This window comes from Acomys russatus, chromosome 19, assembly GCF_903995435.1.
Source record: "Acomys russatus chromosome 19, mAcoRus1.1, whole genome shotgun sequence".
NCBI classification, from domain to species: domain Eukaryota; kingdom Metazoa; phylum Chordata; class Mammalia; order Rodentia; family Muridae; genus Acomys; species Acomys russatus.
In genome coordinates, this window is record NC_067155.1 from 63,084,205 (window position 1) to 63,100,853 (window position 16,649).

The 16,649-nt window shown below is 53.6% G+C and overlaps 1 protein-coding gene across 1 annotated transcript in view; it reads left to right on the plus strand.

Moving 5' to 3' along the window:
• The first annotated feature begins 457 nt into the window (after window positions 1-457).
• Window positions 458-16,649, plus strand: part of Grk3 (G protein-coupled receptor kinase 3) — an 88,643-nt gene continuing 72,451 nt past the window's right edge. Inside the window, exon 1 of the mRNA XM_051161724.1 lies at window positions 458-626. Coding sequence (XP_051017681.1) covers window positions 514-626 — 113 coding nt within the window. The 5' untranslated portion in view covers window positions 458-513. The remainder of the gene's footprint in view (window positions 627-16,649) is intronic.

The window sequence follows — 16,649 nt, forward strand, 5'->3', positions numbered from 1 at the left end:
CTCTCACCCCATTTCACCCTGTTCAGCCGGAGCCAAGCAACTTTCTCCACTATTTCAGTTTCTCCTGGCTTGGTTCACAGAGGGAGGTCTAAGGGTGGGGCTAGTGGCTGGGGACAGTCGGGGGGGGGGCACCTCTGACCCTTATCAGGTTTTGGCAATTACCCGAAAGGGCAGATGGGGGTCACTCCAAGGTACCTCCTGGAGGGCCCAATTGACAGTGTGCTGTTGGAGACCTCCTGGCATGGTCCCCTCAGTACTGGGCATCTGGACTGTGCTCAGGGAGCTAAGGGCGAGGAGAAAGGGAGGAAAAGGGAGGAGAGGAGGAGGGAGATCAGGGAGAGGAAGTCCCTGGTGCCTGAGAGGCTGGGTCAGGAGCGCGTGGCCGCGGACGGTTGGGGGCGCGCCGGGCTGGGGCGCGGAGCCGCGGAAGGGGCGGTGCGTCGGGGTCCGCGTCGGGGTCGCGCGTCGGGCGCGCCGTGGCCCCGTCGGGGCGGCGGGAGCTGCGGAGCCGCCATGGCGGACCTGGAGGCCGTGCTGGCCGACGTCAGCTACCTGATGGCCATGGAGAAGAGCAAGGCGGCGCCGACAGCGCGCGCCAGCAAGAAGGTCGTCCTGCCGGAGCCCAGGTACTGCTCCGGCCCTCTCTAGTGCCTTTGGTCCTTTCCTGCCCTCTTCAGTCCCCCTCCCGACCCCCCCCCCCCCGCCCCGTCCTCTCCTCCCTTATCTGGTTTCCTCTCGCCCCCTCCTGACTCCTCCTGTCCCCTCTGGTCCCCTCCTGTCTCCTCTGGTCCTCTCCCGCCCTCTCTGATTCCTCCGGTCCCCTTCGCCCTGGCTGTCCCAGGCTGGTTACAGGGCCATCTGTCGGCCAGCACCCCTTCCTCTGTCCTCTGCCCCCCTGCATCAGTAAGTAGACCTTGAGTTCTCAGTTCTTTTACCAGCGCTGTCACCTGAGCCACTTTTCTCAACTTGGACCCCTGGCTGCCTGTCCTTTCTGGAAAGGATGACAGGCGAGCCGCTTGAGCCTAGCGGCAAGACCAGGCTAAACTGGCCCTAGCTGGTGACTCCCTGCCAAGTTACCCTTTATCACCACTGACTGATTATTGATTTTATGGGAATGTGATGGCTTCTTAGAGCTGCACTTGTCCCGGGGAGTTCCCACCGGTGTTTCAGAGCAGTGCTGGACGCTCACTTCTTAACTGACCCCACTGCAAGTTGCATAGTCGGTGTGGTTTCCCCCGTGCACAACAACAGCCCCTGGAGTTGTCAGTAATTGGCTCCGACTTTATGGCCACTCCTGAACCATGCCATTCTGTAAGGCTCTAAACCAAAGCTGCTCCCGGTTTGAAAATCGTAAAGTGTGACACACCCAAGTAGCACCAATGTTACCTTCACGTAAGGGAAAATGCACACGTTTATTCTTTCAATTTTTTTTTTTTTTTGAGATACTGTGTATGGGACCCAGGCTGCACAGCCCCCAGAGAACCTTCCAATGCTGAGCGATGGTCAGATTATTATTATTTTCCCCAAGTGTGTTTGTGAGCCTGTGATCCAGGGAGCATCAAATCCCTATGCCGTGTTTGCTAGGAAGAGTCATGCTTGTACGCACAGCTGCGCTGGCTGGGTATTTTTGGCTTGCCTTCCCTTCCAAGCCTTAGCCCCTTGCTGTTTTTTTTTTTTTCCTGGTGTGTTGCTCCTTAGAGCAAACCAGAGGGGAAAGGGAGACCTCGGTGGTCTGTGGACAGTACATGCCCTCCGGGACTATCTGATGCTCACTGAAATCTCCAGTAAGTGGGAAGGCTAAGACCCAGGACACCCCAAGGCACACCTAAGCTTCCCCTATGGTGGGGCTGGGGTGGGGGGCATGAACAGACTGATTTTCATTCTTCCTTCCCTTTCTTCTGTGAGGGGTAGGGGATCTTAAATACATATGGTTTATATAAAGCCAATAAATCACAACTTGTGGGGAGTTTTATGGGGAAGGGGTATATAAGATTGCTAAAATTAGAAATGTCTGTTTGCTTGTGACCACTCCCCCATTGGTATTTTGAACCTAGCTGGGCTTCTCTCCTCCCCACTGTTGCTCTCAGGTGCACACTCCAGTGCCCAGGGCCCTCACTTCCCTGTCTGTACCAGCACCTCCACTTTTAATGGGCTTTGGTGATACTTTATTTCAACAGAGACTGGTGTGGCCGAGCTTGTGAGTCCTGACACTCTTAGGTTGAGGGGGCAATGTATGTCAACAGCAGAGTCAAGTTGGGGCAGACTCCTCTGAGGACTGCTTTTATGTTGCTATTTTTTCAGGTAGACTCTTGAATTAGGCCATCTGTCCCCCCTCGAGGGGTCTACTTTGTTGCTCATTAAATGTCTTAGTGGTTTCAGTCCCTAACTGCCACCACTCAGGGACCTTTGCCTCCTGGTGCCTTGTGAGGATTTTGGCTGTTGGAAGCCGCTGTTCAGACTTGTGTTTGCCTGGTGAAGAGCAGGCATCTGAACTTGCCCTTCGGGCTTTCAGTATCGATTTTTAAAATTTCCAACTAATTATCTGGTTGCCTTCAGACTTTTTCCTGCTGCCTTATCTCGGTGGCTTTGCTCCTTTCCAGTCTTCAGCCCAGAACAGTATCTTGTTAATGATAACGAGACAGGTCTGCTGGGGGTCGGGGAGGGGGGGAAGCCTCTCTTGCGTGTTATGAAGCATCTAGAAAATGGAACACTGAGCACAGGGGAAGGGTGTGCCTCCCCCCCTTCCCCCCACAGAGGGCGAGAGGCAAACATTTTGTTATGTTGACACGTTATTCAATTAGCAGGCCAGTGGGTGTAAATCCTCTCGAAGACTGACTATTTGTTCAAATGACATCTCTGCTTTAGTTCACCCAAACATTTGTTGAGCTAACGGAGCTGATAATGGGGCCCATTGGAGGTGGCGGCTGTCACCCTTGCAGCCCCGTTAGTCAGGGCATTTTATCTTCTGTGTCCATTGTATGCTGTGGTGACCATCGGGTTTGTCTGACTCACAGACTGGCTCAGAGAGGCGGCTTCCAAGTCCTGCCCTGGCTAAGGCAACCCTTCACGTTGGGTCCATTTCTCTGTTAACCATTTCCAAGCAGATTTGGAAGCAGGTTTTCCTGTTCCACGCAGTTATTGAGTTGACTTGCAGTCACACATGGCTGAAGGAAGTTGAGGAATGAGGCTGGGCCTTGCCCTGAGAGACTTGTTTGTTTGTTTGCTGCATGTTGAAATGTTGGGCCCTTTTTAGGGAAAGCTCCTCTTGTCAAGCACTCATGCCAAATACCTGGAGAAGCAGAAAGAACACATCTCGGGCTGTGGGCACGCCAGAGTTGGAGGACAGCCTCAGCTATCAGTCCACTCTGCCCACCTTGCTTGAGTCAGGTCTCGTTCACTGCTGCACAGGTCGGAACAGCCGAGCCACACGCTTCCGGCCTCCCCGTGTGTCTCCATCTCCTGCCTTGCTGTAACAGCAACACTAAAATTACAGATGCGCTTATGCGGCCTCTGGGGGTCGGAACTCAGGTATTCACACCCTTGGCTTACTTACTGAGCCATCTCCCCCGCCCCGTTGATTACTTCTTGTCCTAAGCTGGTAGCAGTGGTGGGCCTGTTCCTCAGAGGCTGGTGTGGGGATGTTCTGAGGCACCGCACAGCCCTTCCCAAGAGGCCTGTAGTAGTCAGGACACGGAGAGCAGACCTGGGCCAGAGGCTTCAAGTGCGGACACTGACGTGTTCTAGTTAACTCCCGAGGGGCAGCGTTTGCATTCCGTGGCTCTGTGTTTGTGGGACGTATTCTGCTTGTGAAGGGCTTTCTGAGAACTTGGGAAGAGCTGGCCAGGCTTGCAGCACACAAAGTGACATGGCTGCCCCAGTGTGTCCTACTGCCCCTGTAACCAACGTGGAAAGGGTGTGGGCTTCTGCCCTTTCACGTTGTGGTCACTTGAGAGAGCCCACCCTGTTCACCTTTTAGGATGTCCCCTGCCTTCATCCTGGGCCCACAGCCTAACTTGGAAAAAATGCTATAAAAGGCGAGAGGAATGGAAGGTAGCAGGTGGTGGCTTCTCCACAAGGCTCCCACCCGCAGCATGCATGCATGCAAGCGAGCAAACCTGCACAGCCTTCGGGAAGAGAGTCTTTTATTTCCCACAGCAGTCATTCTAAGACGGGGGAAGTGCGTCTTCCCAATATGACACATGCCCAAAAGACAACTTGTCCTGACCTTTCTGTTATCATTTCATTCTTGGTCAAAGTTAATTTGTGCCAGTGACCTGGAGAGGCACGGGCTGCCCACAGCTGCGGGTTCTTGGAAACAGATGTTCTGGAGGTTATCCGTCTGGGACTGGGGCCTGCCCTGTGGTACGCTGTAAAATGCTTTAAATCCGGAGCCCTGAGTGTCTCTTTGAGGCACAGGCAGTCCTTGACTCTGTTGGTCTGTTCTTAGAGACAGCCACTTGCCCAGAGCACTGCACTTGGCTTTGCCACACAGCTGTGGAGCTAGAGGTGAAACTCAGGGAAGGATGCCGAGGTTGGAGGGGATTCAGCGGGACTCGTCAGCAGGTGGACGGGCGGATGCCAGTGGGGAGAAGTGAGATTGGAAGCTATAGGGGGCCTTTCTCCCAAATAAAGGGAAGGGGTCCGCTAGGTAATGGCATAGGAGCTGACATTACTGGGAAAGTCTCCATGGCCAGGTCTTGTTGCCGTCAAGCGTTGCCACGGTAGCCACACCAGGTGCACACCATTGTCCTGTTTCGAAGAGGGACCCATGATCAAGGACACCGGGGAAGGGAAGGCAGGTGACCAAAGACAGGATGAGGGATACCAGGCTCCCCATCCTGCCCAACAAGGAATTTTTCCCTCCTTGGTTGAACAGAATAGCAAACAACCTTGCCTCTGGTTTTGCACGGAGTGGATGGAATGTTTTTTGACTTTAATGTGGGGAAAGGTCATTTTGGGAGACCCTGGTGTGGCTCTGGGGTATCAGGACTGTCTTCTGAGGCTGTGAGGGAGCAGTGGCTCCTGTAATGATCAGGCAACTCTGCAGGTGATGTTCTGTTCCCCCACGAGTGGAACGTGAGGTCCGATAACACACAGAAAAGTGTGGCGCGCACAGTCTTGCTGATGTGGTGGGGAGTCGTGGCCGGGATCATCTCAGCTCTTCCCCCTTCCATTTCTAGGGGAAAAAAATTAAAAAGGGAAAGATAATATATTTAGCTTTATTCTTCATAAAATCTCTGTTCCAAAGACCCCCCCCCCCCGTTTTTTTAAAATTAGAGATTAATAAGGTGTGAAGACCACTGAAGGGAAATGAGTTCTACAGGCCTGGCTGTTTTCTTATCACTGTATCCCTGCTGTGGACACTGCCAACAGGAGCAGAAGCGGTGAACTCTGTGTGGGCTGGTTTTATGTCAGCTTGAGGAAGCTAGGGTCATCAGAGAGGAGAAGCCTTCATCAAGATAATATGCTGTAGCCTGTAGACTGTAGGCACACCTGTAGGGCATTTTCTTCATTAGTGATGGATGGGGAGGGCCCAGCCCATTGTGGGTGGGGCCATCCCTGGCCTGGTGGTCCTGGGCTCTATAAGAAAGCAGGCTGAGCAAGCCATGGGGAGCAAGCCAGTGAGTGGCACCCCTCCATGGCCTCTGTGTCAGCTCCTGCCTCCAGGTTCCTGCCTTGCTTGACTTCCTGTCCTGACAGTCTTTCAGTGATGGCCTACAACGTGGAAGTGTGAGCTGAATACACCCTTTCCTCCCAGGTTGCTTTTGGTCATGGTGTTCCATCACAGCGATAGTGATCCTGATGAAGACACTGGGCACTCATGTGTGTGTGTGTGGCCTGGAACCCACTGTGTAGACCAGGCTGGCCTCAAACTCACAGAGATCCACTTACCCCTGCCTCCCAAGTGCTGGGATTATAACCAAGTACTATCCATGCTTGGCTTTTCCACCTTTTTCTTTTCTTTTCTTTTTTTTGAGATAGAGTCTCTCACTGAATGTGTGACTCATTGGTTTGGCTGGACTGGCTGGCCAGCAAACTGCAGGGTACCGCCTGTCTCTCTACCTCCAATTCCAGCCCTGGAGTTAGACAGACATGATCACACATGGCTTGTATGTGGGTTCTGGGGACCCAAACGCAGGTCCTTCTGTGTGAAGGGCTGAGGCAGCCATTTCTCTGTTGCTAATGCTTTCCTGTGTCACTTGTGTCTGGCGAGGCTAGGTGTCCCCTTCTGCCTCTGCCTCTCCAGGCTCTTCCTCCAAAATGTCTTCCCTCGTCCCTTTCTGTCCTCATCCTCCGTTCTTACCATTAATGCAGTGTTGGGATTCCCAGGCCTTCTGATGACTCTGTGGGTCAGTCCTCGCACCCTGTAAATGTCACTTCTAATTTTAGAAGCTGTCTCTTGGGTCCTCTGTGCTTTGGCCAAATCATATACGTATTTAAATACTTTCTATGTGTGGCATGGCAGGGGCCAGAGCTCTGCAGCTGGGAACCTGGGGTTAAGTTCAGCTTGGGCTGGGCCTTGGGTCTATGTACTTGTTGGAGGGACGTGCTTGCCCCTTCCATGGTGTTAGGGGCAGCAAGTGAGGATTGTGTCAGAGGAGGTGGCCAGGACCTTCATGCAGAGTGGCCTGGAAGCCCCCTCTGCCATCACGGTCTCTCTTCTTCATGTGCCCTTCCTCCTATCTGCAGTGTATGTGGTAGGATAGAAGGTTCTAGAACAGGAGGCAAGAGCTTGCAAAGTCACCACCCATCACCGTATCCACTTCCTTCATCTATAACATACAATATCTACTTATTTCTGACCTTAAAATGTCCCAACAGAAGCCCCTGACACAGCATTTTTGTTTGCTCATCAGTAGAGAGTGGAACATGGAGGAAGGTTTCTCAAGAATCTCTCAGACACAGTTAACTTGAGGAAAAAAAAAAAAAAAAAAAAAAGGTCGTTTTCCAATATACTTCCAGGTTCTCGGGACTGTGCACACTGCAGGGTGATAGTATGCTCTCAAAAGGCATGTGGCAGTGTCTGGGAGTGTGGGTCAGTGGGCAGAGCCTTTGCCCAGCATGTGTGAAACCCTCGGTTTGATTCCCCAGCAGTGTGTGAACAAGGTGTGGTGGCACACACTTGTAATCCCGGGACTTGGGAGGTGGGGTCGGCGGCCAGGACTTTGTCAAGGTCTTCTTTTGCTATACAGTGAGCTAGGGGCTAGCCTGGGCTACAAGAGAGCCTGTCTCAAAAGAAGGAAGGAGGGAGGGGGAGAGAGAGAGAGAGAGAGAGAGAGAGGGAGGGAGGGAGGGGAGAGGAGGAGGGAGGGAGGGGAGGAGAGAGAGAGACTCACACTAGGCATCAGGAGGTGTGAAGCAGTGTGTTCGAGGCCCCAGTGCCAGGCTGCCGGGAGGAGGTGGAGGGGAAACCCTGAAAGGTTGTGCAGGTGGCTCGCTGGGCCATGGAAGGGAAAGCAACTGCTGAGCCTGAGAGCCGGACGTGGGTTAGCTTTCTTCTTTGCACTGCCTTGAGTGTGGCCTTGTGCATCCAGGACCTTCTACACGGCCTTCCCCTCCCTCTGGTGAGATCTGGGGTCTTCGCAGGCCTTCTGCCCTTGACTTCGCCAGGAGCCGTGGTCTGGGGCCGTGGGCTGCAGCTAGTGAGTTCGCCACGCTCTTCCTTAGACCTGAGACAGACTGTGGAAACTCACAGGGTCTTGGTCTTGTGTTTGAGGGCTCCTGGAGAGTGACTGGTCCAGTCACACATCTCTGACACCTCTGGAACATCTGTAGTGTTACAAAGCCGTCCTGTAGTATGGTCTGAAGTCTAGGTCCCTCCTGTCCCTCTGCGGTTGCCCAGCACACAGCCTCCAGGTACAGCGGCTTCCCAGCTTGCCTTGGCTCTCACAGGAAGGCCTCTGGTTCCTTGTACACTGATGCATATGCATGGCCTTGTAATCTGCTCTGTGCAGGCGTGGCCCTGTTAAAGTAAGAGCTTTAAGATTCACGAAGGTATCAAAAAACGAGAGGTCTAAAATGGTTAGGCACAGTATCTCGGGTGTTGAGTGTGCGGCCAGCTTACTCATTAAGCTCCGTGTTAGGAAGTGGCTTTCGGCCCTGTGAACACTTTAAAATCCACGATGCCAGCTTTCTGCCCCAGGTTTGATGAGTTAGGGTATGGAGTGAGGTGTACACACATTTTGCCAGTATCCTTGGCAGCCTCCGGCTGCTGAGCACTAAGTGGGTGCCAAGCGAGGTAGAAGGCTGGCCGTTGTGGGCCGTAATTGTGTGCTGAAAAGCCACCTTGCCTTGCAAAGAGGGTAAGAGGTGTGTTTCTAGGGATTCAGAAACACAGATCCCATTAGCCAGGGGAGGCACCACTCCCTTAATCCTAGGAGCCAAGCTCCACTGTTCACAGAGCTGGGTGTGACCCGCACCTCACACACTAGCCTCTCCCTCCTACCCAGCGCAGCATTGTCAGTCACATTCCCAGTGCGCTCTGGTGAGTGCTGCTTTGTGAGTGCCAGCTGGGTCTAGCATCTCATGTCGTTAAGGAGCAGGTTTGCTCTGGTTTGTGGCCATTTCATCTAGGGTCTCTGTGCCTGTCTGCCTCTGGATAGGGACTTAAGCTAAAATTGAACTAAAGTCACACGGATCAGCCTTTCATGTGGCTGTGAAATATGGAAGACTGTCTTTTAGCTTTAGAGGCGTCGAAGGCTGTGATATTCCGATTATATCCCCTTTGTGAAGTGTGACAGCCTGGAGGGTCTGGAGGGGGCAGAGCTCTTGCCTAGCTGTGTAAAGGCCTGCACACACACACACACACACACACACACACACACACACACACACACACACACACACACACGAACACACGAAGGAAGGAAGGAAGGAAGGAAGGAAGGAAGGAAGGAAAGAAGGAAGGAAGGAACAAAGGAAGAAAACCTTCTATGCTTGCCTGGGGGACTTGGTGGTGAGTCACAGGTCCACTCAGCATTGGACACCTGTGACAGTGATCTGAGGGAGGGACTGCACATCTGTCTGCAGTGTGGTCTCACTATTTTCCACGAAATGTATTGTGTGTGCTGCACATACATGAGTCCGGAGGGCGACTGGACTGTGCATACAGGAGTCACAGTTCTGGGACGGAAGGAGATTAGAGCAGACAGAGTACACTGTGTCTGTGAGGAATCACCCTCAGTTTTGAGGAATACAAACCTGAGCGGTACAGGGTCGGGGACCTGTTGCCAGAGATTTGCTGTAAAAGATGGAGGAAGTCTGAGAGGCACAGGAGCCCCAAGTTCTGGTAGATGGGCTCAGGGTGTCCTTATCCTTATGTAATGTGGATAATGATGATGACGATGATTGACAGGATCTCATAGCACAGGCTGGCCTCAACTCACTGTGGAGCCGAGGATGGCCTCAGCTAGCTGATCTTCTGGCGCCTGAGCTTGGCTTGTAGAATGTTACCACCATGCTCTGCCCATGCACTGCTGGTGATGGAACCCAGGGCTTGGTGCATGCTGGGTAAGCAGCCTGCAGCCCGAGGAGGTGCACCCCAAGCCCTGGCTTGGGGATTCCTGTGGTGATGGCGAGGTGTGAAGGTGCTAGCGGCATTCTCTCAGGGCGGAGGGGCCTCAGTTGTCCCCCACAAGTGGACCGGGACAGTGTCAAACAGATGCAGGGCGTTCCACACCAACAACTTCCTGGTGCAAAGGACTTTGCTGAGATTCCTAGGGTTGCAGGGCTGTGATGAAACCCAGTGGGGAGGGAGGAAGAGCCTGGCTGGTTCAGATGAGCTTCCTCGCAGTTCCTTAATAAGACGCTTGCGACATCTTTCTACTTTAAAGTTACTAGAGGGCCTCCGAGCTGGCTCAGCAGGTAAAGGTGCTTGTGGCTAAGCCTGGCTAACTGAGTTCCATCCCCTGGACCCACGTGGAGAGAACCAAGTTCCACAAGTTTATCCCCTGACTTTTGCGCGCTCACCGCGACATACGCACAGCCCTCCTGCACCCCCCCCCCCCCCCCGCGTTCATTGTGGCTAGAGTGTTTCCAAATAGACCAGAGGCGACGCAAACTTCCATTAATGAGAATGTGGGTAAGTGAGAGCCACAGAGTTCCTAGAGAAAATGCAGCGCTGTGCAGGTATCAGCAAGTCTCCAGAGGGCGTGTGTATCCCTCGTTTGTGGCAGAGAGCCTCTCCCCGCAGGGAACACGGCCATGGGTTCCATACCCATCAGCGAGCAAAGTCAGTGAAGACTCTTAAAGCAGCGACTCTCAGCCGTCCCTACGCTGTGACTCTGTTAAGTACAGTTCTTCACGCTGTGCTGGCGCCCCAACTATAAAGTTATTTCCGTTGCTACTTCGTAACTGTGTTTTTGATAGTGTTATGAATCGCAGTGTACACATTTGATAAGCAGGATATCTGATATGCGACTCCTGTGAAAGGGTTGTTTGACGCCCCGCCCCCAAAGGGGATCTCCACCCACGGTTTGAGAACCACTGCCTCACATGGCTATTTGCGCACCCGGAAGAGAAAGGAAACAAAATAACAAATAGGGGAAAAAAAAAAAAAAAAAGACAAGCCCACGGAACCACACCCTTAGTCCACAGATTTGATTTATGAACAGGTAACTTTGAGCTGTGAAGGAAGCGTGGGCTCTGACGGCCGCAATCACTCAAAATCATAACTCCTCCTACGCTGTGCGTACAAATGAGTTCCAGAGCATTTAACGGGGTCTTTGAGGAAACTCTATCAGAATCCCAAGGAGCATATATCTGTGGGCCTGGGGGACCTGGGGCTTCCCTAGGCAAACCCTGCATCTCCAGACTGACTGAGGAGACTAAGGGGACTTAATGACCCGAACTGCTTAAAAGATTGTGCCCTTGCGAGGGGCCAGAGGCGTTCTGGGTTGAGGATTGAGTGATTTACTTATGGGATTTTGGAATCTTTGAAGATATATATAAAATGAGAGGTGTGCATATCGGAGGAGACTCTGTGTTGTGCACACCTCTCACCCCTGGCCCCAAAGGGCGTTTTGTTAGTGAGACCGTGTGTCAAAACAGACAAGACAAAGCTTTCAGATTTCGGAGCAGTTTGAATTCCGGGTCTTCCGATTAGGGGCGCACTGGGTGACTGTCCTCTACTTGACTTGTCACTTCTTTGCCGGGCAGTACTTTTCTGTGGGGGCTCACACTGTTTCAGGGAGGAGACTACAGATGGCCTGGCCATGCTGAGGGCGCAGGCCTTTTTCTGTCAGTGAGCCAGTGCTGGCTGGCCAGTTTCTCCTCACAGTCTCATGAGGGGGGAGCTTCTTCCCAGCAGACATGTTGACCTGGATGCTGTGGAGGGCACTCAGGAGTCTTCAGACTGCTGTGGTGGGCAAGTGAGGCCCACTGTGGCCGCTGCTTTCTGGCCACTGTTTTTCTGTATTTAAAGAGAAACTCCCGGTCTTTTGCATTTTTATTTGCTGTCTTCTCCTGGCCTGGATGCCTGCTTCTCCTCTCTCTGTCCTCGTGAGGTGTCCCTCAGCATCTGCCGTCCTCCACAGCATGAGAATGTGCACGCTGCATTGCTCTGGCTCCATCCTTGCTCCACAGAGGAGGCCCTGCCAGGCTGGGGAGCATCAATCCCAGGGCGAATGGATGGCAGCTGAATGCACTGCCTGTTCCGCTCCCCTCCCAGGGAGAGCCTGCATTTAAGGAGCAAGGCCTGGTGGTGCAGCCTGTAGTCCCAGCTCCCTGGGAGGCTGAGGCAGGAGGCCTGCCAGGTTGACAAAGTGAGCTCAGAGTGGGCAACCTGGTGAGATTGTGTCTCATTAAAAATGAAAAAGAAAAAGACAGTGTGCTGGGTATGTAGCTCAGTAGTGGGGAGCAGTTGTGCAAGTAGGTTCTGAGTTCAATCCCCATATAACCCCCCCCCCGTGGGGGAGGGAGAGAGAGAGAGAGAGAGAGAGAGAGAGAGAGAGAGAGAGATTGATATCGTACATATGACAGGGCCGATATCCAAAGCAATGAATAGGGCAGGGCTCTTCACGCTGGTGACATTAGGAACACCTGGATTCCTTTGTATGTGCAGAACCACGTTCTAGGCCAGTGGTTCTCAACCTGTGGTCTGTGACCCCTCTGGAGGGGTCGAGTGCCCCTTTCCCAGGGTCCTCTAAGACCATGGGGAAACACAGATGCCTACGTTATGGTTGATAAACTTGCAAAATTACCGCTATGAAGTAACAATGAAGATAACTCGCAGCGTTGGGAAGGTTGGGAACCAGGCGATGATATTATTTTAAGCTGCAGATTTGGACACACCGGGCACAATCATTTCCTCTAGACAATCCTGGGGACCCTTACACAAGGAAAACAGCTGAGGGGACCTAGGCATTTATCAGTGACTAGTGAGACAGGAGGTTAGAACCTGTTGGGCTCGGGGCAAGGGGGTGGCGGTTAGAAGCCTGGAGTCTTGGGGGAGACATTTCCTGGGGGGGCTCATTTGTTTTGAAGAGCAACGTTGAAGGCTCCACCGTGGGCACAGGATGCCACCCGTGGCGGCTAGCCTTGCTGGTGTTGCTTGGCCAGGACCCTGAGGTAGAGGGAAACTGGGCTCTCTCTCTGAGGGGGTTGTTGAAGGTCAGCATTGTTGGGCAGGGTGTGGTTTACGCTCTGGTAACAAAGATTCATATTACATCAGGGTCACTGTGGAGGGGCTCAGTGTGTGTGTGTGTATGTGTGTGTGTGTGTGTGTGTATGTATGCATGTGTATATGCATGTGTGTGTGCACGTGTGTATTTGTGTGCACAGGGGAATGTGAACATGTGTGTGTACTTACCTGTGGAGGCCAGAGGTCAGTGTTGCTTGTCTCCTTCATCTGCTGCCTGCCTTATTTCTGCGACAGAGTCTCTCCCTGGGCTCTCCGATTAGGCCATCCTGGGTGTGTACGGAGCTTGGGCATCCTCCCCCACTCCTCTCCAGGGCTGGGGTTACAGGTGCGTGCCCTGGTGCCTGGCTTTTTGCCCGAGTTCTGGGACGCCAAGCTCAGGTCCTTGTGCTCTCATAGCGCTTTGTCTTCCCAGTCAGCTCCTCAGCCCTTGACACCCATGGTTTTGAGGGTCTTCCCGTGACCCCAGGTTTGGTAAAGATGAGAAGCCAATGAGTGACCAGCTCTGCTCCCCATCGCAGCCGTCCTCACTGCCCTTCCTGTGGGCTTCTGCCCCAGGCCAGATCTCAGGTGGGAGGGGGTGGGACAAGGGAGGAGCCGGGTCAAGCCAACGTCCTTTTAAAGAAGTGCCATGGTGGCATCGAGGAGCAGTGTGCCCCTTTTGGTCAGGTTTCCACTGGTGAGGACTTGGTCATGTGATCCCACTCATTCCTGAGGTGCACTGCCTGTGGGCTGGATGAGCTGTTCTCTGCAGGTGGAGGATGGTGAGGAACAGCCTCCTTTAGGATTAGGGTCCTGGATACTGAGCTGGTCACAGGCTAGTGGGGGGTGGGGGAGGGAGGATGTCTGCAGGGCTCAGATCTCAATCCCCAGCCTCTCTTCCTGGTGCTGTTCTGTCAGGGAGTTGTCTGGTTGGGCTCCCTTGGGGCTAGCTATGCGGAGATGCCGGGGGGGGGGGGGCCGGGAGGCACTAGACAAAGTGCAGTCCAGTGCCAACACCCCCATCCCACCCCCGAACCCTGGGCCCCTGTGACACGCTCAGAGTGGAGGAGAATCTACAACCGTGAAGGGCAAATGGGCATAATCGCTGTGTGTGGGTGTGGGGGGGACTGTCCCCGAGCCTCCAGTGCCAGCGCAGCCTCTGAACTATAGAGGCTGTCCTCGGGGGTAGATGCAGGAATGACCCTCCTTACCTTGCTGTGTCCCTAAGGGACGAGTGCTTTCGGCCTCCCTCACATCCTCAGTGAACATGAGCTAACGTGAACTCCACGGCTCTATCCAGGGATGTTAGTTAGCCATCCTTTCCCTCGTGGGCGTGGGCGTCCTGTGGCAACGTGCGATGAGTGCGCTCTGGCTGTGAAGGTGTGATTTGGTGCAGGGATGGTGGCTGCGGGCCCTCAGTGTCTCACAGGGATGTGGGAGGAGGCAGAGACATCAGTAGCTTTCCAGGAATGGTGCTGGCCCTGAGAAGTCGTCGAAGGCCTCATGGTCTGAAAGGGGCTTGAGTCAGAGGCTCCTGTGCAAAGGAGGAGAAGACACGGAATAAAAAGGCATCAGACAGAGAGAGAGAGAGAGAGAGAGAGGTGGGGGAGAGAGAGAGGTGGGGAGAGGGAGAAGGAGAGAGAGAGAACAGTATGGCTGGCTATAGCTTGTTGTGCCTGGGATGAGACTGGAGCAGGCCTGGGTGTGGCTTGGGGGTGTGTGACTTGTGCCTGGCTGAGTGGGACTTGGGACATTTCTTCGGGAAATGTCTCCTTTAATGAGGCAGGGAACTGGGACAAGATGCAGAAGCAGGCAGCCCTGGAATCTTCCAGGTAAGAAAACCCCCAGGGTTAGGTATTTCCCGGCTCTTCTCTGAGGTGGGTCCTCACAGCCAACAGCAGAGAGGGTGTTGAGTAGATCTCAAACCCCATTTAAAGAGGTGGCTCTGATCACCATGTGACCGGACCAGTGACCTCAGGTGCTGTTCACCTTTGAGAAGCAGTCTGTCCAGGGGTGACCTTCGTATGTGGAGACTTCTCTTTTGGCTAATAAAACTCAAGTGTGTTTCCTGTATTGCAAGAGGGGACTGGGGGGTGGGTGGGGTGGCTTGACCTCCATGAGCTTGTGTTTTCAGCTCTCACAGGCTCAGTGGTTCTGTAATCCTGGTGCAGGGGATGGAGACATGAGGATACCATGGTGGACAGGTGGACAGTCAGCCTCAAGGTGGGAGGGTGGGGGGTCGGGTGGGCAGGGTAGTGCCCAGTGCTTCGGAAGCAGAGGCTGACGGACCTCTGTGCACTGCTGGCCAGCCAGGGCCACACAGTGAGGCCCTTTTGCAGTGAATAAATAAATAAACAAAAAGGAAAAGAGGTGGCATACGATAGAGGAGGAAACCCAAAGACCTCCATACACTCAAATATGTATGTGGGCATATATTTGCAACACACACACACACACACACACACACACACACACACACACACACACAATTTGGCATTGACTGTCCAGACCTTGTTGGACTATCCCCAGGAGTTTTGAAGTCACACAACTTCGCAGGTGTGTGTGTGTGCTTTCAGGGACAAAAGACTGTGGGTGCTAGATTGTTCAAGGCTGTGGGGTTTATATGCACGGCTGAGTGCTGAGAGCTGGCAAACTGAGGAGACCAGGGAGCAGCTGGGGGATGGAGGAGACCAGTGAGCAGCTGGGGGATGGAGGAGACCAGGGAGCAGCTGGGGAATGGAGAAGACCAGGGAGGAGCTGGGTGAGGAATGGAGAAGATCAGGGAAGAGCTGGGGGATGGAGGAGACCAGGGAGCAGCTGGGGGATGGAGGAGACCAGGGAGCAGCTGGGTGAGGAATGGAGAAGATCAGGGAGGAGCTGGGGGATGGAGGAGACCAGGGAGCAGCTGGGTGAGGAATGGAGAAGATCAGGGAGGAGCTGAGGGGTGGAGGAGACCAGGGAGCATCTGGGGGACTAAGGAGACCAGGGAGCAGCTGAGTGGGAGATGGAGGAGACCAGGGAGCAGGTGGGGAATGGAGTAGACCAGGAGAAACTGTCCTCCATCCACATGGCGAGAGGCTTGCGCAGCATACTGTGCAGCCTGTGTGGTCCAGCGGCTTTAAACAGTGGAGCAAAGTTTCCATGGTGACTTGGGATATTTGGATACCTGGGTTGTATGCCTAATGAGTTGTTTGTGGAAAATCTCTAGCAACTGTACATTAAAAAAACAAAATACCAAAGTCCTGCGGTTTTGTTTTGAAGAGCTTGAAGTTTGAAGCGACTGCCGAGCCATTTTCTTTTCCTTAAAGAAGCCGGCCTGTGGTTTGTGACCCTAATGAGTGGTGGCAACTGTTTTCTGGGTGCGCGGCGCGGTTTGCACCAGCTGGCCTGGTCCCCCCACCTGCTTCCTGTGCAGCTAGACTTTTACGGGAATGGGATGCCTACCGGGTAAAATATTTATGCACTACAATAAAACAGCCAGACCTCAGGCAGAGCTTGGTGGATTTTAACTATGGAAGCTGTTCAGTTAGAGCAGCCACTAACAGTGACACACTGGGACTCCCAGGCTCTTATCTTGGCTCCAGGAGACCCTGTGGCTGGTCCTTCAATTAACCGTGTATGGGAGTGTGCATTGAAGTCAGGGCATCTTGCAGGGGTCACTTATCTCCTTTCACTATGTGAGTCCTTGGTGTTGAACCTAGGTTGTCAGGCTTGGCAGCAAGCGCCTTTCCAGCCAAGCTACCTTGCCAGCCCCTTTTGCCTGCTTTAGCAGCACAGGCATTTTGGGGATGGAGCTGTCTGGTCCGTGGCTGCCCAGCAGCGTCTTTGTAGTCTTGACAGGCACCGCTGTCTCTCTACCCAGCTGCCACTCAGTTTTAAGGAAGCCGCTGGACTCTGTGGTCGGCGTCTGTCGTATACCCCGGCTTAAGCTATCAAGGAAGCTGGAGACCAGATTGGGACCCTTTCAGACTTTGCCGATATGGCGAGAAGGAGAGAGGAGCGTGTGAAAACGCCGCTGCCGCCCCCAGCC